At 54.2% G+C, this 21,468-nt stretch overlaps 1 protein-coding gene across 1 annotated transcript in view; it reads left to right on the forward strand.

The window, feature by feature from the left end:
• The first annotated feature begins 12,240 nt into the window (after positions 1 to 12,240).
• The window catches only part of COL18A1 (collagen type XVIII alpha 1 chain), a 31,055-nt gene continuing 21,827 nt past the window's right edge, over positions 12,241 to 21,468 (forward strand). The window contains exons 1-2 of the mRNA XM_031604493.2: positions 12,241 to 12,331; positions 12,414 to 12,487. Coding sequence (XP_031460353.2) covers positions 12,321 to 12,331; positions 12,414 to 12,487 — 85 coding nt within the window. The 5' untranslated portion in view covers positions 12,241 to 12,320. The remainder of the gene's footprint in view (positions 12,332 to 12,413; positions 12,488 to 21,468) is intronic.

The following is a 21,468-nucleotide window of genomic DNA, read 5'->3' on the forward strand; positions in this document are numbered from 1 at the left end:
GGAAAGGAGGAAAACAAAGGAGATTTTCCCTCTGCCTCCTCATTTCTCCTCCCTTCTGCCTCCTCCCTTCTCCTCCTGCCGCAGAAAATGCAGCAAGAGGAGCCCACTGCCACATGCAGCCCCTGGTCCCGTGGTGATATTCCCATATCCCATGGTGGCATCATGGATGCTGGGAGCAGGTGTCTCCCCAGAGCACTGGGCAATAAGGTAAACATTTCTATAAAAGTGAGCTTGGTGTTTGCCCACACATCTACATGCACATCCATTATACATGGGGGTGTGGGCAGTAGAGCAGAAAGCTTTCTTACGGTTTGCACATTAAATAGAGATGAAGGCTGGTGTGGGAACGCACCATTCATCATGCCTGGTCCTCCCTGCTGCCTTTTTATTTTTATTACTTATTTTATTATTTCTGGATATAGGAAAGTTCAATTTGGATGGGCTGAAAGCTTTCATGCTCTTTATGATAATTGTGCGTGCCACTAAAATAATCTGCCAGCTAATGAGAAATGTTTCTATAGGAAATGTTTTCAGATCCCCCAGTTAATTATTTCAGACTGAGACGTACTTGAATTTTCTTGATGGATTTTAGAAATCAAGCTACAGACAAAACACCACACTGTGTTTACCCCTCACTGAAACGTTTTAGGAATATGAATAGGAACCTCTGCAAAAAGAGGCTTTTCCTCCTTTCCAGTGGCAGGAGAGGGTTTATCAATCTGACCCTGGGGCTCATCGATTAGATGCTGTCCTTCAGGTATTTACTTGCAGCTAATTTGGGACTTGTTCTCCCAAGAAGTCTGTATGCTCACCAGCAGTAGAACTGAATGCTGTTCTTCCCAGTGCTGACAGAAAAGGGAGCCTGGTGTGATGGGCAGCCTCTGGGGCTCTCCAGCAGCACCCACAGAGAGGAGGAGGAGGAGGGCAGCAGGCTGCGCTCAGCACTCTTTCCCTGGAGAATTTTGCAGTGAAAGTGGCTTGGAAGAAAGGGGGAAAGGAAGCCAAGCAAGGCCAGCTGGGAAAAGAAAGGGGCAGTCATTGTGTGTGCTGGCTGTGCACCTCTGGAGGTAATTTAGCATCACTAAAGCAACGCAGGTGAAGGGCATTTGGTGACTTTCTGCTTGCTTTTGGCTCATGTCCTAGAATTCCACAGGAAAGGTGCTCAGATCTGAGATCTTCTGCGTGCATCAGCAGTGATGGCTGCTCCTTTGGTGGTATCTCTGTTCTGTCATTAGGTCTGGAGTTAATTACAAACCTCTAGCGGGGCTTCATGTTTGCAGATTGTACCTACTGAGCTACCTAGCTACTTTCCTGAAGCACAGTTTGGTGGTAGGATCAAGCTGTTTTCTCACTGTGTTCCTTAAGCAACAAGACCAGCTTCAATCAGCTGCAGTGGCCCTGATCCTGCAGGGACTTGGATCTTTACACCTCTTGTCCTGTTGCAGTTGGATCATGCTTTGATTTAGTGGGTTCTCAGAGCTGGGTCAGGAATTCTTGCTGGTATTTGGCTTTCTTCTTTGTTTCCAGAATGAAAAAAACCCAACACTCGGCTGTTATGTTGTTGTTTTGGTTTTTTTTTTTTCTGAGAGAAAAGATGGGAAGAAATTAGATCAAAGCAATCTTAGCTTTTCTAGCCAAGTTGCTTAGGCAAGTCTTTACATCCCTTGAAATACATTAAGCGTGGCTCCAGGGGCTATTGTGGAGACTCAGCACTGTAAAAATGCAGATTTCAGGGAAAGCCTTATGCATTGTGACAATTTAAAGTATCCCTGAAGGGCGTTCACTCAGGCAGAAGCACATTTTATTTGAAGCAAATTAGGAAGGAGACAGGAGAACAATTTTATTTTATTTTATTTCTGCTGGAGATGGACATTGGATCAATTAAGCAGAGCAGAGGCCATAGAGCAGCTCAATTTGCAAAAGGGCAAAACACAGAGGAGGTGGCTGCATCCTGCCTGGCTCCCAGGCCATCCTTCTCCTCTCTGGCAGATGGAGTGGAGGAAAGAGGCTGCAGAATACCAGGATGCTGTGGTTTGGGGCATCCTGACATGCACACGGAGATTTGCTGACTGAAGTGTGGTGAGGGCACCCATCCGTGGGCATTGGGGCATCCCCTTGGCTCTGCTCTTCCTCTTGGGGATCCTGGTTCTCTGGGCTGCAGAGCCCAGGAGCTGTGCATGTATGGGTGACAGGAATGCTGCTGCTCAACCAGGGGCAGCTTGAGCTGACCAAATGCACTGGAAATGCATTTATGTATTTATGAATAAAGATATCCATTTATGCTATTCTAAGGACATGGTTCTAGCATGCAGTAGTTCATCCTGTAGTGTCTGTGTGTAAATATATGTATTTATTATCTTTGTCTGTACCTACCCAGAAATATGCAACAGCTGAGTTTTTCCTGTTTAAATACAGCTTTATGAATTCTTTGGATGTGAATACCAGCAAAAGAAGTTGTTCTTCCCTTGATAGAGACCATTCCTTGGTGGCATACCTGTTAGAACTATCAATGTAATTCTTATTTATTTAATCTCACTTTTACATCTGTGCTTAGAATTTTCCACAGCATGGTCTGAGAACTGGAAATCTAGGTCAGAAGTCCAACTGGACCTCATAGCCCGCTCCACCTGAGTGTCAAAAGCCCAGATTTTGGAATTTAATGGGATACACAGGCCTGCCAGAAGGTGGAACCTCCAGTAATGTGGAATAATGGCTCTGCTGCCATTACTGGTTGCGTTTGGTCAGGACAGTTTAAAATCAGCAATAGATGAATCTAGCACTAATTGCAAGAGCAAGCATAGAGAAGGCACTGATTGCTGCTGGGCATTCAATAGTGGTGAAACAAAAAGGGTGGTGGTGAGGGAGTATAGAAGCACAACCTGCTGGGGCTCATACTATCCCATGAGAAGGCCACTGGAAGCCTGGGACACATTAAAAAGAGCTTGGCCAGCAGGTCAAAGGAGGTTATTCTCACCCTCTCATCTGCCCTGGTGAGGACACAGAGGCTGGCCAGGAGGTTTAGAAAAGGGGATGTTGCTATACAGGAGACCACACAGCTAACAGCTCCACAGAGGCTGCAGCTCATCCCAGAGTGCAATCATCCAGTGCAGGATGCTCCAGCTATCAAGTTCCTGGTCTGGCCAGGGATGTGCCAGAACAGGATACTGTGAGGAGTCTCCTCTTTGTACCCATATTACACACCTCTCTGTGCGATGCCTCTGGCTCATTTCTGCCCAAGAACCACAACCATGAGGACATGCTGGCCAACAGCAATGAGCTTCCTCATTACCAGCTCCTCTGCAGTCTAAGAGATAATGAAGTGGGTCAAAATGATGCAATATATGCATGAGATTCAACCTTTGCCTGCTGATGGTAGGGCCCAGCTTTGCAGAGTTGAGTGGGAAGGGAGAGAAAGCCACACAGCTTGGAAAAGAGAGATGAAGCTGTAATAGAGCTGCAGCCCACCAGTGAAACGAACACAGCAAATATTTGTCCTAATGAAACACGTTTATTGCCTTGCAAAACATGTATCTGGAACATTGTCCTGGGCACCCTGCTTTGGGACCTGCTCAAGCAGAGGGTTAGACCAGCAGCCTCTGGTCCTTCCAACCTCATCCATTCTGTGATTCTGTGAAAGAGAAGGTAGATGCATCCTGAGCAGAGCCAAATGGACACTCACAGTCTCTTTTCCTTACTTGTTTAACAAGGAGCATTCTTATTTATAACGCTTTTCTCTCAATGTCTTCTAGATCCATTATTTTCCCTATGAGCTGAATGAAATGCTTTGCCTCTGGGCTCTTCCAGGTCACAAAACAGCCATCTTCCAGGGGTCGTAGTCAAACATCCAGAGCTAGATGCCAGACACTTGGCTAGGTCTTAAAATCTCACCAAAGGTGTGAGCCCTATCTAGCCATCTGTTAGAAAGTAGCCACATCCTTCCTGCTGTTTCTCTGGAAGAGCCTTGAATGTTTTGACAGGTCTGTGAATAAAACATGGTGTTCCATGAGGCATGGGAGCTATCAGTGAAAGGCCTCATATGGGAAATATGCCTCTCCTGTGCTCACCCTGCAAGGGCTGCAGGAGGCAGTGCATCCCCTGGTGCTGTCAGCCTGGATGGAGTAAAGTCACAGGGACAGACCTGTGGCCGTGGCCAGGGCACTGTGCTGGCCCTGCATGCAAGCTGATGGGTTCTGGAGCCTGGTCCCCCAGGAGCAGCAGCCACTGTGCAGGATAGGGAGCCAAGCATCCTGCTGGGGTCTCCTTGGCAGATGCCCTGGCTGCCTCGAGCGCTGGCTCCTCAAGGGCTGCAGAGCTTTCAGCTGCCTCTCAGCCCTGGGTCCAGCTCTGGGGACCCTCTGTCCTGCTACCCCTGCAGCACCAGCTATGTGAGTTGGTCCTTGACCCACAGCTCTGCCCCATGCACTGAATCCACTGGCAGTGCATTTTCCAGCTGCTTCCAACCATGTGCAGGCAAATGACCTGAGTCTTGCCAAGGTATGATGGACACACGCCTTGTCTCTGTGCAGTGGATGCCACCTGCAATCTCTGCTGCTCTGCGGGCCACTCTAGTAACATCCATAGTTGCTGCCAAGTCCCTGAGAAAGATGCAGCTGAGGAACCAGGCAGAGATATGGCAGACACAGAATGCCAGTGGGTGCCTATAGGACAGTTGCCCCCTCCGGTGGCTCCATCCCAAAGTCATTCCGAGTGTCCTCAGGTCTGCTCCATCACCATCCCAATAGACACAGAGCAAACCCACACCAGCCCTGCTCCTCCACACGCAGCCTCAGGTCAGCCCCGTTCCCCTCTGAGCAAACTCGATGCAGCTCTGTACCCCATTGCAGGAACACCTACCACGCTTCCTTCCTCGTGTGCTGTCACAGTTTTGCCCGTCCTTGGCTGACATGCTCCTCACAGGGCTGCTTTCCCCTGCCAGGAGCCAGTGTGTGCGTCTGCCACACGATGGCAAGCCAAGACTGTGCAACAGCACCAGAAGCAGGGCTGGAGCAGCAGGGCGGGGAGGGAAAGGCACAGGCACAGCTGGGAGATGAGTGGCTGGGGAGCAGCTGTGCAGGAGGAACCTGGGGATGCTGGTGACAGCAGCTCAGAGCAGCGTGCCTTGGTAACCACGAAGATGAACTGTATCTTGGGGTGCATCTGCATCAGCACAGCTAGATGGTCAAAAGAGGGGATTCTCCCACTGTATTTAGTCTTGCTTTGAATATTATGTGCAGTTCTGGGCTAAACAACATAAAAAGGATGTTAAGCTGCTGAATGGGTCGGGTGCTCTGGTAAGTAGGACGCTGAGAATGCTGAGTTACTGAATGCCTTCTTTATTTTACTGGTCTTCAGGAACCCTAGAGCCTGCAGGTAAAGGAGTAGGAGAAAAGAAGATTACCAGAAGTAGTCAACATGGATTTACCAAGGGAAAATCATGCTTGACCTATCTGGTCACCATCTACCATGTCATGACTGGCTAAGTATATGGGGAGAGAGGAATGGATGTTGTATACCTTGACTTCAGCAAGCCTTTTGACACTGTCTCCTACTATCCTCATAGTTAAGCTGCCAAGTTCCTGAGAAAGATGCAGCTGAGGAACCTGGCAGAGACATGGCAGACACAGAATGCCAGTGGGTGCCTTAAGACAGATGAGCCCCCATTGGACAAGGGCTGACTGGCTGTCAGCTGCTTTCACACACATCTCATTGCAGAATATATCCTGGTTCCTGGCCCTTTCTCCAGCTCCCAGCTGCAGGAGTAATGCCACTGAAGGGTGACCTAGGCCACTCCAGCTCCCTGGGGTGGCACTGTCCCCACTGGGAGGAGGCCACAGTGTCCGTCACACCTCCTGCCCAATAAATGTGTGGCCAGCTGGCCACCATCCAGAGTCGCATCCGTAAGCATCATCAGAGATCAGGCCACAGCATGTGGCCCGGGCTGAGCTGGAGGAGCACATTGCCCATGGATGGGGTGATCCCCAGTAAGGCTGTGCATGGCTATCAAGACCCATGGGTGTCCTCAGGACTCCAACAGTTCAAACAGCCAAGTTTGAGCAGGGGGCTCGGGTCACCCTCTGTGCCAGAAGGAATCAGCTTTGGATGGAGCTACTCATCAGGATGGGCTTGAGGGAGCTGCATGGTGATGGTGCCCATTCCCACTTGTGATCATGGCTGATGACCCACAGCCATCCCATGAACACAGAATCAGCGAATGGCCAGGTTGGAAGGGACCTCAAGGATGATGAATCTCCAACCCCCCTGCCACATTCAATACCAAACCAGGCTGCCCAGGGCCCCATCCAACCTGGCCTTGAACACCTCCAGGGATGGACAAGGCATCCACAGCTTCTCTGGGCAGCTGTTCCAGCACCTCACCATTCTCATAGCAAAGAACTTCCCCATGAGTTTGTGGCTGTTTGATGTGGTCAATCTCCAGGCTCAGGGAGGACCTGGTACCATGTCTGCAGAGACACTCACTCCATCAGAGCCCTGAGCAGCTCCAACACTTGCTGTCTTGGCTTCAGTCAAATCCCGAGTGCATTTGAGTCACCAAGCCTTGGGTGGCCAAGGATGCTGGGCTTCCAAGAGCCCCTTTCAAAGGGCCACATCCCATTAAGATGCTCTTTTGCTTTCACAGCAGATGGGCAGGAGAAGAAATCCAACTTTCCTACGATGAATCATCAGAGGAATGATGCAGATGATTGTCAGCTGTTCAGCTGTTGCTGGGGTGATGTGCCAAAAAGCCAGCTTCAGGGGTTGAGAGCCAGGCAGGACTGGCTGTGCTTTCACTAGGGACAAGGTGTGTCACTAGGGACAGGGAAGTCATGAACCCAGAACACAATGTGGATAAGCAGCCTCACGCTCCTCCAGCATGCTCCTACAGGGGAGGGAGTTGCAGGTACTGAGCAAAGCAGTTTCAGCTACAGCTGGTTTTGCCATGCAGGGGATGGTTTGTTACCTGTGCCTGGAGGGCACACGCCTGCAGCTTGCCAGACTTGGATGTTCTCCACAGGGTGGAGCCAGGGTGGATGGCTGTCAGCAGGTGGAGGGAGGTATCCCGCAGAGCATGGCCACCGTTTGGTGCTTACCACACTTCAGAGAGGTCTATGACAAGGTTCCAAAAGCTCTTGAGAACCCAAGGTGAAATGTGTGCCCGTGAGGACACCTGTGCAGCTGCCTCTCCATGCAGCAAGGGCTAGGAATGGGCTTTTCTTGGAAAGCATAACATCTTGCCTGAGCACAAGAAGCCAGGAGATGGAGTTTTGAGAAGCCTCTTCAAACTCAAGCAGCCTCAAGAGAAAACCAATTACAGGACCAGGAATCCCTCAGCCCCATTTAGTCTGCACATTGGAGAGGCCCACAGCCCACCAGCCAGCAGTGGCACACATGGCTTGAGAGAGGGCAGGGGAGCCCCTTCTTCCATGTCCCCACTGCCCACAAGGGCATAGCAAGCCTTCAGAGGCCAAGCCTGCACCTTGTTTCTCTGCTAAGGAAAGGAGGGTTGTGGGGGGTTGGGGGCTGGTGGGGGAAGCAGAATTTGGCAGCTTACTCTCTTTGGAAAGGGTCCGGCTGCCTCAGGAGAAATTCCTGACATAGTTTTGTTGTAAAGAAAGTGCTGACCTGTTCAGGGGTGTTTGCTGAGCAAGTGAAGACGAGCCAGATGCAGTTTGCTCTTCTCTGGGGGTGGGCAGCAGTTCAGGCCCTTTGGGGAAGCGGTGCCCAGTGGCAGTTGTTTGCATGCCATCAGTAACTGCAGTGGGATGCCCTGATGCTCGCTGCCATTGCTGCTACCACTCCATGGTGTAGTGAGGAAGTGTGACCTGTGGGTCGCTGTGTCCTGGCTGCTTGGCATCTTTTGGGATGCACAGGATAAAGAAGGTAAGGATAAAACCTTTTAAGGCAATAAATGGCGTCATTCCTCCAGAAGTGGTCTGGGAACGGCCAGGGGAAGATGCCCTTCCAAACCAGCTCCCACACAGCACATGGGACATAGCTCTGGGACAGCTGGGAAACCACTTGGTTTTAATTTTGTGGTAAGGAAGAGCAGGCAGAAGAAATCCATCATGTGGCTATTCAATATCAAGGCGAGAGGCAGTGTAAGAATATGTGTCAAAAAAAGAAAAAGAAAGAGGCCCATCCCAGATTTCCCAACAGTGTGGTCCAGAAAGCCAGAGGCTTCCACGCTGCCAAGGGGCTGAAGGAAAATGCTATATTGAGAGCCGCAGTGCAATATGTACCAAAGAGCAAATAGGGCCATGAAGACCTCACGCAGCAGCTGGGAAAGAACAGGGAGCACAGAGCCAGGGTTGGTACTGGAGAGCAGAAGGTTCATCAAAGGGAAAGCAAACTGGGAAAAACAAAGCCGGTCACATACAAGAGGGAGAGCAAAGTTATGGGCAGGCTGGAGGAGCACCACCAGCAGCACCCACTGGGCCAGAAAGGGACGGGAAATGCTGATGGTCAGTAGGAGTGTGGCCAGGGTGGTCCCACAGCACCAGCCATCACGAGATGCTCCGTGGGGAGTGAGGCATTTCCTCTTCCCAGGGAGGAAACGGCTCCTATTTTGAGTCTTGCTGGAGCAAAGATTTCAATTTCTTTTTTTTTTTTTTTTAATCTTTGAGGCTGAGTTGATCATTTCGGGGGAGATGCCACATATATTCTGGAAGGCACAAAGACAGCAGCACTGCCAGGACCCCAGGTTGTGGGGCTATCTGCTCTGCACAGAAGGAAAACGTAGCAAAACGTAGTTTTGCTCCCAGCAAAGGGGCTGTGCACACCATACACTGTCTCCAGCTCTCTGCTGGCTGCTCTGCCAGCCACTGCTGTGCACTGTGACCCATATGTCCTCCCACCGCATGCCACTGTGCTAACAGCAGCTTGTTAGCATCAAGTTCAGCAAGCCAACAGTGCTGCTCATTGGGCATCTCCCAAACTGCAGCATGGGCTCAGTGCTGTCGCCGTGCCAGAGCCTGCTCCCTCCTGCCAATCTCATCTTGCATGGCCCCATGTTCAAGGCTCTCTCCCTGCTCAATCAAGCACCTGTCTGTCAATGCAGGAAGTGAGAGGAACATGCTCTTGTGTTAAAAATAAACTGCTTTTAAATAGGTCTCTGGAATGGCTGGGAAAGGGTAGCAGGTCTGAGGCTGGGTTGTGGTTTCTGAGGTAGAAGAGACCTGTTCACTGGCTGGCTGGCTGTGCATTTCCCTTCTCTCTAGCCAGGCCTGCAGGTCCTATCCACCTCCACATCCCGTCCCAGCAGCAAGCTCCAGGCATGCACCACAGGGACAGAAATACCTGCTTGGGTCTGCTCCCAGCCTTCATCTGACGATGGTGTCACGGGACGTGGTGCTGACATCTCTGCATCCCACCAACTCTAGGGGCATGTGGCCCTCCACCTTTCCCCTTCCTGCCCCATTGCCCCTCACCTGAACCCTCTCCAGTATGCTCTTTCCCATCCAACGGCTCCATGTCCCAAATCCTCGTAGGGGCTCCTCTGTGGGCTGCCCCCAGCTGCATGGCACCTCTTGAAGACAGGGGACCAGACCCATATGTTGTACTAGGATGTGCTTGCACCAAGGCTTCACACAGCCGTGAAACTCTGCCCTCCCCAGCTCCCTCTGGCATCACACAGGCACGGCAGGAAGGCAGACAAGTGCCATTTCCCACACCCAGCTGAGAGGCGGAGAGACCTAAGGGCGAGCCACATGGATGAGGCATGCAAGAAGCATCTGCCTCGGCCCAGTTCCCATGAAATGCTTTTCTGTGTGCTTCAGCTGATGTGTGCACAAGTATTGGTTTCCCCGTTGAGTGGATGACTCACGGAGGAGCTGGAAGGAAGGGGTGAGGCAGTGGGACACGCACTGGGTGCCCATGCCTGGAGGCAGCCACATTGAGTGCAGCGGGCACTGCCCCACAGCAGGGCGCAGAGGGGACGCATGGCTGGACCCTTCTGACACTGCATGGGGATCTCCTCCCCTGGGATTCCTTGCCCCGTCCTCCTCCTCCTTCTATGTAGCATGAGCCCTGCTCAATGTGAGCCATGCTGATCGCATGGCTTTGGTTCACAGCTCTGCTGAGCCACAGCCATCAGCACTATCCTGCCTCTCCGCACCAACAGGAAGGGTGTGGGAAGGCTCCTGATGCTCCCTCTCCCCAGGATCAGCTCACCCCCACGCACATGGAAGGGTAACATGCTCCCTGCTCAGCCAAGCTCTTGCGTTTGCCAGATTTTCTCTGATGGAATATCTGGGTTTCCAATTATCCCCACTCCCTGTCTCAGCTCCTTGGGTTCAACCCAAACACCCACCTTCATGGCTCTGCGTGTTTCAGCTCTGGAAGTTGGGATGCCTTTTGCAGACAGGGCTGATACCTTGTCTGTTACTGGATGCTCGCCGCTCAGACTGCCCCATGGAGAACAACCCAGGAAACCCACACAGGTACAGGCCCCAGGGTGCCTATGGAGGAGTTTATGACCCCTGCTTCTTCCCATGGGAAGAATGCAAAGCCTCAGCAGGGTTCACTGTGGTGGATATTCCTGAGCTGCTTCATCCTCAGGCTGCAACCCAGCACCGGGGATTGAACCCCAACAAACAGCACAGGAAAAGGCTGCAGGTGGGCGCAGGCAGGACATCCTGCCACTCGTGGTGTTCTGCTCTTTTTGCAATGCTTCAGCCTTTGTTTTCTTGCACAGCCGCTTGCCAAATTTTGCGCTTTGCCTCCTTGCTCCTCATTGCCCGACAGCCCCTGCTGCTCCCCAGCCTCCAAACACAGCCCCCCAGGAGGAGCCTGGCGGCACCAGGACCAGGACACCCGCCTGCTCCCACCACACAGGCTGCGTTGCACAGCAGCACTGCTCAAGCAGCCGGCTCTCAGCAGTGCTGGCAGCCACGGTTCACGGGGTCTGCAGGCGCCAGCACACGGGCCGTGGCTGCTGGGGACATTGGCAGCCTGGGACACACTGCCACTGTGCAGGAGGGGGAGGCGGAGGCAGGCCAAGCGTGTCGGAGCACTGCTGGAGACATCGGCATTTCCAAACCCCCCTTCTCCACTGAAAGGAGGGGGAAACAGCCTCGTCATCCTGCAGGGTTGCCAGGGTGACACTTGTTGGCTGCTGTGCTATCCCAGCCGCAGAGCTGCTGAGGGCGGTGCGCCGGGATCCAGCACAGCCCCTCTTTCCAGACGATGGCACTGGGGTGCCCATGCAGAGGCCACCCAGAGGCACGGGGTGCGAGGGGACAGCGGGGTCCTGGAGGAGCCGTGTGGAGAAAAGAAATGCCAAAACTTGGCTGGAGACTGAAGCCTGCGGGGCAGGAGGGCCTTTGGGCTGGGGCACCACCGCCATGCGAGTGCTGCTGGTTTCCATTTGGTCGGCTTTTGAAAGAGCTGCCTCCCTGGCAGCTTCCCCCCTGGTGGGCAGCGCTTGTTTGCTTGGGAAAAGATGAACCTCATTATCTGTCCTCTGCGGCTCTCCAACTTGAAAGCGCAGCAGGAGGACGTTTTATGGTGGGAAACTTCCCTGGTGGCAGCCAGGATGGTGCGAGGAGGGCTGTGCGGGGGGGACAGTGACCTACTGGCAGCATGGGGAGGGAGGAAGGCAGCCAAAGGGTGATGGTGGGCTTCAGCCTATCCCAGTCGCTCAAATCAGTTGCTGTTCTCAAGGTTTTCCGAGCACCATCCATGCCCAATGCCTCCCCAAAAGCCCCAAAGCCCCATGCACAATGGCAGCCTGGGGGTTGAACTCAGGGCTGCCACGTGTTGCTTTTGCACAGCTCAGGTACAGCGCAGTGCAGCCTCCACCTGGCAGAAAGGCATCCAGGCTGGAAAGGGGAAAGGTAAGAGCCCTGGCCACGCGGGATCACCCAAACAAAAGGCAGCTAAGACCCTTGCCCCCGTTGTGGGTTTGTGCCTTGTGTGTTATTCCACCTAGCTCAGACACCGCCTTTGCCATCAGTGAATCAGTCCTGGATCCCCTGGAAATTTCCAGGCTAGCGTTCCTGAAGCACGCTGCCGCAGGGCACCAAAATGCCGCACAGGACAAGGCGAGGTGTGGCACTTCTTTTTTTTTTCTTTTTTCTTTTTTTGTGCGGGGCTGCAGAGAGAAGAAACAGGGGCACCGGAACACGTCGAGGATGCTCGGGGACAACCGAGCCGCACCCCCTCCGCTCAGCGCGGCCCTCGCAGCCCGGTACCGGGGGCTGGAGGCGGGCTGAGCCCTCCACGGCTCCGCCCTACCCCGCTCCGCCTCCCCCCGGGCCGGGCCGAGCCGAGCCGAGCCGCGAAGTGCCGCGCGGAGCCGCGCATAGCCGGCAGCGGCGGGCACCATGCGCCCGGGGTGAGCGGCGGGGCCGGGGGAGCGGGGCCGGCGACGGGGTCGAGGCTGACAGCGTGCTCTGTGCTTCTTTCTCCTCCCGCAGGTGTGCCCCGCGGAGGCTGCTGCTGCTCGGGCTCTTTGTGCTGCTGCTGCGCACCGCCTCCTCCCAGGAGCCCGGTAACGTGTGCGGGGCGAGAGGGGAGGGATGGGGGTCAGGGACCGTGCCCGTGGGGTGCTCTGCGAGCGCGGCCGCCCGTGTGAAACGGTTGGGTGGAGGGGTGGGTAGATGAAGCTGCGTTCCCGTGCGCCCCATCCGCTGCTCCGTCCGATGGGCGAGCGGCCGGAGAGAGCGACGCGTGGCCGTGGGGCAGGCGTTCCCCAGGAGTAGGATTCAGTGATTCTGATGGGCCCTTTCCGTCTCGGGAATTTCGTGATTCTGTGGTTCCGTGCCCCAGAGCAACCGTGTGCCGGAGGTGCGCAATCCGCGGGTCCCCGCTGTGGCAGCGCTGGGAGACGCGCGGTGCCCCAACGTGCCGTGCGGGATTCCTCTGCCCTATGGGGGAACGGCTGCTCTGCCCCGCGGGCTGCGCACGCCCTCGGAGACGCAGAATGAGGCTCGGTTTTCCAAGCCTTCCCTCCCCACGAGGCACGAGCCGGTACAATACGCTCGGGGAGGCTTGGCTTGCACCCGCAGGCTGTTTGCGGAGCGCCCAAGCGCTGCGAGCGCTGACCCACGACGGGTGAGGGCGGCTTTCTGTGTCCCACACGGAGCGCTCCCACCTCTCCGCAGGTCGGGAGGTTCGGCTGCTGCCCCTCCTTCATCCCGCCGCCAGCTTGGGTGTTTGTGGGAGGCTGCTCGGGTACGGGAGTCAACAGGTGCTGGGCTGTGAAATCTGTGGATTATTTACTGGAGCGAGGCTTTATGCCATCTAGGTACAGCTCTCGGCTCAGCTGTGCTGCAGGCACTGTGTGCAGCCAGCAGGAGGGATGCCTGGCACTGCTGGAGCCCATCCGGGAGCATGGGGAGAGGTTTATCCAGGCGCCCCAGACTGGGCTCGTGACACTGCTGTCTGGGCCATGGGTCCCCAGGGACCTCAGCAACAAAGACGTCTCCAGAGGGAGAAAATTATTCCCATGCAAAATCCCGAATTGACTATTTTAGGTCTCTGGAGAGTGTCCAGCACAGCCAAGCTTCAGGGCTGGGCACTGCTCTAAGAGTGGTTATTTGGAGCAGAAATGGCTCCTCGTGTCCTTCCCACTTTGGCTCCAGTTGACAGAGCTGTACCTGACCCAGGGCTGTGTCCCCACTGCCCTCAGGGTCCCCCCACTTTGTCCAGATAGGCACAGCAGCAGGGCTGGTGGGGAAGTGCCCGTCTCGTCCCACTGACTTGGCCAGCTCCCAGTGCAGGCTGCAAATCGGGTTTTAAAGAATTTGAACATGTCTCAGTGTGGCTTTTTTTTTTTTTTTTTTTCCTTTTTTGTTCCCCTTGGTTCAATGTCCAAGGACTGCAGGGCCTGTTCTGCCAGCCCTTCTTTGTGATGGGCTCCTCGGGAATGTTTGCTCTGAAGGCCGTCCTGGCAAGGAGATAACCTTTCTGTTTATCTGCATTTCTTGCAAATTTGGGGGCTGAGCTGCCTGGAGCTGGGCTTTTTTTTTCCCCTGGAGATCCCTCAGAGTGGCATTGAGCAGGAGTTCGGGGCAGGGATGCTGCTGGGATGCCACTGCGTGTCCCATCCTGAGAACACAGAGAAATTGGGGCAGTGTTGCAAGCTGCAGTATGTTGGGTTTCTCTTCATTATTGTTGGAGCTGTGATGGAGGAGCTTCCATCCCATTTTTGAAGCTCCTATCCCTGAAGGTGCTTTCGGCAGCCTGATCTGGTGGAGGACAACCAGCCCTCAGCATGGGATTGGAACTGGGTGGGCTTTAGGTCTGTTCCAACGTAACCATTCTGTGATTCTTTGCTGGGCCAGAACACTGAGGTCAAGCTGGTGGTGGTAGGAAGCAGAGAACACCTGGACAGCCGTGATGTCTCTTGTGCTGCTGAATGCAGCAGGTGCCAGAATGACATGCTGCTGGCAGCTCATGCTCTGTATATTTCCGTCCTCGCTGGCTCGTTGGCCTCCATGGCTCGGGTGCCTTGCGAGCACGAGCCCTCAGAGATGAAGCAGGTGCCGTGCGAAGAGATTTATGGCCTGTGACATAACTGCTTTGGCACAGGCTTGTGGGGATTTCTGACAGGTGGATCTGTGCTTTTGCAAATATTATTTTAGGAATTTCTCCTGACGAGGAGAAGGGCTGGGTGAGGAGTGTGCCGCAGGTGGCACCAGCAGGTGCTGCTTTAGGTTAGGAAGAGCTCCACGTTGAGTATCCCAAGTGCTGCCTGTGAGCAGAAGTGCCTCGGCATTGCCCAGCTGCCGGCTGGCCAGGGACAAGGACCACGTGTCCCTCATGTCACCACCCAGCCCCTGCTCAGGCTGCTGTCAGAGCTCTGCAGAGTGGCTGCCAGCCTTCATGACCCCGCAGTGCCTTCTGCTTTGGGGCTGGAAACTCAGTGTAAAAAGAGATGAGTAGTGCTGCACTCCCAGGCTGCGCTTGTCTTCCCTTCCCTTTCAGCAAGTGACCTGATCTTGACTTTCTCCGTGGTCTTGCGGCTCTGGGCTGGACTCAATCCATCTGCAGCATCCTGCAGCCCTGCTGGATCTCAGATATCTGCAGGGATCCAAGAGCTGAGCCCTCTTGGATGCATGGGGCCATGGCACACGCCCTTGGCACAGTGGCTGCTGGCATGAGCACTGCCAAGCCCCGGGGCAGTGCTGTTTGTGCCCTGGAGAGCAGCCCCTCTTTGGCAACTCTTGTTATTTATTTTGGTCTGCAGCTGCAAGAACCTCTCCTTACACTGTTTATTTCGTTACGATGTAGGCGCTGCTGGAATAGTGAGCCTGGACACTTGGAGAGGACAGGCACTCAGGGGAAAAGGGCTATTGCCAGGCACTAAAGCAACAAACAAAAACCAAAAGTAGGCACCTAGTGCTGGAAACAGTCCTCTTCTGTGGTATGCTCAGGATGATGCTCTGAGCCCCTACACGGTGGCCCGACCAAGCACGTCGCATCTTGTCCAAAAGCCGAGAGCTTCCCCAGTACAGAATGAGTTCTGGCATAAGCCACTGAGTTCAAAGTACTGTAGGAGACATCTAGGATTAAGCATCGGATGCGAATCAGCAGCCCAGAGGTATGGGATTAATAAAGCATTTTAATGATCTTCCAAAGTATCTGGTGGCATGTGAGGAAGATGCCCTTCCAAGAGCATCCCTTGGCTGCAGGCAGCCCTCGGGCAGCAGGGGGCAAGCCCAGCTCTGCCCTGCACCCCTTTGGTCTGTGGGGTGCTGGCTGTGCGGATGTAGGAAGGTGTGTGGTAGCATTGCATTTTTTTGGCTCTCAGCATAGGACTTGATTGACCCACAGTGTTTCTTGCCAGAATGTAATTGAATCAGGGAGCTAAGTGGGATTAGGAACTGGTTTGGACATTTACGCGGTTATTGGGAGCTTTCGGAGCTGCGTCCGCGTGGGCTGGGAGCACGGGGGGAAATGTCAGAGCAGGGGAGTCTGGGAGAGGACTGAGGGCAGCAATGGGGCTCTCAGTGAACAACATCTGCTCTGTGACATCCCGTTTGCACTTAAAAAGGTTGCTCTGGTGGAATTTTTATTGCTTTTTTTGGCATCGCATCCCGGCCCCTTTTAGATGGAAATTTGTCACTGGTGACTTTTATTGTATTTTTGTTATATTCCCAAGCTCAATTTGCTGGTTTCTTCCTCCCAGAGCCTGGGACTGGAAGATGGGGCTGCTCCCCTGGCCCTGTCACTAGGCTGTGGGAGGGGAGGAAGCAGCAGAGCACCTGAGGGCAGCCACAGCAATCTCCCATCATCATTCTGTCTGCCAGCCCAGATGACCTTGAAGCTGTCTCCAGTTTTACAATCCATAAGCGAGCCACCTGCCTCCCCTCCAGTAAACACTGCAGTTAAACAGATTATTTTTTTTTCCACCTCCCTCATTAGGCTGTAACTTAATTGAGTCGGGGATTGTTGACTTTTGGATAAGGGGCACCTTTCTGATAACCCCAGATAAGGAGCTGACAGGCATCCCTGGCACAGGGCGCAGTGGCTCTGGAGACCTATTGGGAGGCAGCAGGGATGGATGGGTGCTCTGGGGGAGCCCAGGTCCCACCAGGGGGACCATCCACTGCTCCCTCCTTGGGCACAGCAGCAGAAGGGAAAATGCACTGCTGGCTTTGGATTTCACCCTGGGCATTTGGAGGAGAAAAGCCCCACTGTGCGCCATCTCAAGCCCACGGAGGGGTATCAGCCGTGGGCTACAGCACTGCCACCCCCATGAGATAAGCTCAAAGGTGCCATTGTCAGCCTGGTGTGACAATGTAACCAGAGGCTGCAGGAGGAGGATGGGATCTGCACAGACTCCTGGAGGAGGTTCCCAAGCAGGGCACCATGCGATAAGATGGTGCTGTGTAGCGAATTCCTGCATCTCTGGTTATGGAGATGACAGAAAGGAGCCGAGGCACTGTTCTCTGCAGCTCTCTGCCTTCCCAGAGAGAGTGGGTTGTTTCCCTCTCAGATGCCCGTCCAGCACCTGGCGTCACCAGGAGGAAAATGGCCCTAATCCCTGCTGGCTCACCACAGCTCCATGGTTCTGGTCCTTTGGTGGAGCCAAAGGACATGAGGTAGTGGCCTCAAGTTGCATTGGGGAGGTTCAGATTGGATATTAGGAAGAATTGAATCTCAGAAAGAGTGTTAATGCATTGGCACAGCTGTGCAAATGGTGGTTGAGTCCCGGTCCCTGGAGGTGTCCAAGAACTGTGGAGGTGTGGCACTGAGGGATGTGGTCAGTCAGCATGGTTGGTTGGAGTCGATGATCTCAGTGGTCTTTTCCAACCTTTATGTTTCTATGATTCTATTTCAGAATAGAAATGTATCCCCAAAATGCACTTTCGTGGGTTGAAGGAGGGTTATTTCTGAGCTGGTTTCTCTGCAGAAGTTAAAGTGGTTCTCTCATTCTTGGACAAGAACGTAGCTGTGCTGGCAGGAAGGCCGTGCTGCAAGTGGGCTTAGTGGGGATGACTGGAGTAGGTGATCTTAGAGGTCTTTTAACATGAATCATTTTACGAGTCTATGACTCTATGCTCTGCACCTGCAGCAGCTGGCTGGCAGCGGGGAGCCTTATTTCCCTCTGCACTGGGACCAGAGCCATCCTCCTGGGGACCTTCTGGCCACCCTGCCACACGTGGTGACCGTTCTGCAGGACTCAGTGGCCACCAGCTCCTCTGGCAGCCGGCCATGGGAAGCAGAGCTCCATCCCCTATTCGCTGCCTGGGCTCAACCTAAAGAGTTAACATACATGTTTGCAAGGGGCCCTGCAGCCTCCAGCCCCCAGAGGCAGCGCTGGAGGTAATAATCTTCTTTCAGCTCTTTTTTTTTTTTTTTTCCCTTTCCCCTGCTAATTGCGCTGACATATCCCTTCCATGAAAGGCCCTTTTGTCACCGGTTGCTGGGCAGGCCCACACCTAGCAGTGGGCTTCAGGTAGCTCGCTTGGCACAGCAGCATCCCTCTGCCCTGCTCCCACTGCTGGGGGCTGCACAAAGCCCCCTTTTTCCTTTCCTCTAAGGAAAGTGCCAGGGGCCCAATTCTTGCCCCGGTGCTACCTAGAGGGAGAGGTCACTCAGTCTAGACACTAATCCGCCCCTGTATTTCTGCTGCCTCGAGTGTCCTAGCAACAGGGCTTGGAAGCAGCGGACAGAGGATGTTTGCTGCATGGTGGGGCAGCCAGCAGGGTCTGTCCAAGTACCCTACAGCTGGGGACAGACTGACACCTGAGCCTCAAGGCTGGCCAAGTGTGGCCATCCATTCTGAGGAATTCCCATCTCCGGGCAGCTAAACAGAATGAGATGAAGCTTTGTGCTCAGGTCCCTCTGCCACACTGATTATCGACCAATAACAATGTCCCTTTGCAATCTGCTCTGTGCTCCCTTTCCTTCCCCGTGGCCCCCTTCTGTGCTTTCTCCTGCCTTGTGTTCCCCCGGCCTTTGTCCTGCTGCCTGTTCCCATTGCTTGCACCACATCCCAGCACCACCACTACGGTGTGTTTGGCTCTGTGCCTGCAGCACTGGGTGCTCCCACTGCTGGGCTGGATGCTTAGCAGGCACGCTGCATCTTGCATGGAGTCCCGCAGCCAGTTCCTGCATACGTCAAATTTTCTGCTGGTGTTTTGTTTTTTTCCTTCCTCTTTTTTTATTTTTCTTCCCTCCTCTTTCTCTTTTCAGTTCTAGCAGCACTAAGCTCTCACTGGGGAATTGCTAATTCAGTGCCCTTTGTCTGCTGCCCAGCAGCAGCCAGGAGGGGAAGTTTGGGATTTGCTGAGGGGGGTGGGTTTGGGATTTGCTTAGAAGTTTGGGATTTGCTTGCTCCACGTGGAGTACCTCATCCTGCCCTGCTAGGAGCAGCCACGTGGCTGTGGGCATGAGGGATGCTGTGGTGCTGAAGGTGGGTTTGTGGAGTCTTCAGAGTGGTTTATTTGCTTACGGATGCTTTCCTTGGGGAAAAAAAACCAACAACCATAAACTCAGAAAATAAAACAAAAAACGCTAAAACAGTGGAAAAAAACCAGTGAAATGCAGTGGTGATGCTGCAAGGGATGGGGGGGGGGGGGGGGAGGAACGTTGCCGTGCTGATTTATGGGGCTTTTTTCACAGGTCACTGCTAGCATTTGTGGAGTTGGCCTTGCTGCAGGAAAAACTGGTTTTCAGCATTCCCATTAGGAAGAAACTTGAGTGGTTGTATAATTAAAATGCAGAAGAAAGAATCCCGGAGCAGCTGCTTGTGGTGCTTGGGGCGCGCAGCCGCCTCCCGCATTTGCCCTCTGCTTGCTCCTTGCTGGAGTTCACAATGGGAAAATGCCACATCCCTCTGCTTGCCTTATTGCTGCTCTCCCCTCCTTGCTCCCTGCAAAGTCAAGCCCTGCAAACAGACTTTTAAAGCAGCGTGGCATGGGATGCAAAGGGGCATCTGTCCTACGCTGGGGTGCAGTGGTGATGGTGCTGTGGATACCCCTGGCTGTGCTGGGACATGTTTTGGGATGAGGGGAAGGCGGTCCCCCAGCGCCATGCCCAGCCTGCAGGATGTCAGCCCCACACAGGGAAAATTGCCAGTTGTCAGCTGGACAATGGTGGCATTGTAGGGACAGAGCGGGGCAAAAGGGCCCCGGCTCCAGTGTAATGTTACTTTTCTATTTACGTTGCCATAGTCAGTGCTGAGAAATGGCCCTATTCTCTCTAATCCCCCACTCCAGGCATGCCTGCTGGTTTGTGGTGCGGGGCTTTTTTGTGTTTTTAACCCTTTCCATGCATAAAGGCTCGTGGTGATGTACTTGCAGGAGTGCTATGCTGGAGCAACCGCCAGCAAATTAGACCCCTTGGATGCCATTCATCCTTATGTCTGTAAATGTTAGTTGACATCCTCAGCAATTTCAATTAAGACCCTCTTGTAAGGCAGCAACCTGACTGGCATCACATTGCCACGAGACAGACGGATTTCAAGGCACTGAGCCCCGCGGTGCGTGTGGCAGGGCAGGTTCAAGGGCAGGGTGATGCTGCTGAAGGCTGCTCCCAGCATCTCGCCGCAGTACAGGAGCTGTGCCAGGGCATGGTGTGGAGTGTGGTGACCCTGCACTGGGCTGGCAGCCCGGATGGGACAGGGATGTGCTGCTGAGGCAGGATGTCACAGCTTGGTGGGAACTTGTGAAAGATTGAGGAAAAGATGCCAAAGCCAACAGCACAGAAGGGGTGTTGTACAAGGAGTGCAGAGAGGTGGAAGGGCATAGAGCCTTGTTAGGAGTGCCCTGAGGCTCGAGGCACACAAAGCCCTGAGTGTCAGGGTGTCAGTGTGGACACCAAGGGCGATTGAAAAGTGGTCTCTAGGTCAGGAAAAGCCCTCCCCATATCTTCTTTTTCCTCCAGTTGCCTGGCAGAGCAGTGTTCCCCACCACCTGGCTGCAAGGGGATGCCTAGTGTTCTTTGCTGCAGGGTGAGATCTGGGTGCAGATATCCCAGGCAGGGTGTGCACGGTGCCCTTTGAGTGCCCTTCAGGTGCTGTGTGCTGGAGATGCACTTGCAGGAGACTCAGACTCTGTTTCCTTCTCATAATGCTGGAAGGCTTTATCTGAGCCCTGGCCAGCCCCTACCCAGGCAGATCTTTCTCTGCAGCTTAGCATTGTTCTTTGCATGAACAGCATCAAGTTGGCTCCCAAGCCCCCGCTTTCTGCAGAGCTCCTGTGCCCTGTATTTGCAGGTAAAGAGATGTCTGGAAACAGCACCTGGCTGCCCTGTCCACAGCAGAGCTGGGAACCAACACCCTCCCATCACCCCCATGCTCCCGGCACCTCCCTGGGGGCTGCAGGAATTCCAGGAATGCAACTGTGATTTGGAAATTCCTGGGGGGATAGGGCAGAGGATCGCCCAATGCTGTGTGCTCCCACTCAGAGGAGGAAGTGTGCCAGTGGTGGTAAAGTGTGGCACACCAGTACCAGGATGGAGGTGGCCTAGAGTGGGCTCTGCGCCTTTCCCCCCTCCAGGGAGCGCTTAGTCTGCAGGGTGATGCATTGCCATGGGGGCAGGAACGGGGCACATTCCTTCCCTCGCCTCTCGCTGCCTTATCTCCTGGCTGTCGGGCGGCCCCACAGTGATGGGAAGCAGAGCTGGTGCCCCCCGGCCTGCCCCCCGCCTGCGGACAAAGCCGGCTGTGCGGGATGTGCTGAGAAAAAGGGAGCTGCCAGCATCTTGCTGCCCTCCCATTGGGCTGGGTAATGAGTTACGAGGTCAACGCATGGTGCCTTTGCTGAGACCTGACCCGTCCTGTGCTGCTCCCGGAGGAAGCAGCTCGGTGGTATTTTTAGTCTTGCCAGGGAGGATGGAGAGGAGATTGTTTGCTTGGTGTCAGCTCTGCTGTGCCTGCTGCCATAGTCTGCATATTTCCCATGAGGACTGACAAAGATACTTCCTCAGTGAGTACCCCCAGTGCCCTGGTGGGCATCAGTGACCCCATGGCCAGGTTTGCAATGGGGACACGTGGGCCAGGCTTAGGGCACTTCAGTT

Source organism: Phasianus colchicus, chromosome 7 (genome assembly GCF_987193195.1).
Source record: "Phasianus colchicus chromosome 7, bPhaCol1.hap1.1, whole genome shotgun sequence".
NCBI classification, from domain to species: Eukaryota; Metazoa; Chordata; class Aves; order Galliformes; family Phasianidae; genus Phasianus; species Phasianus colchicus.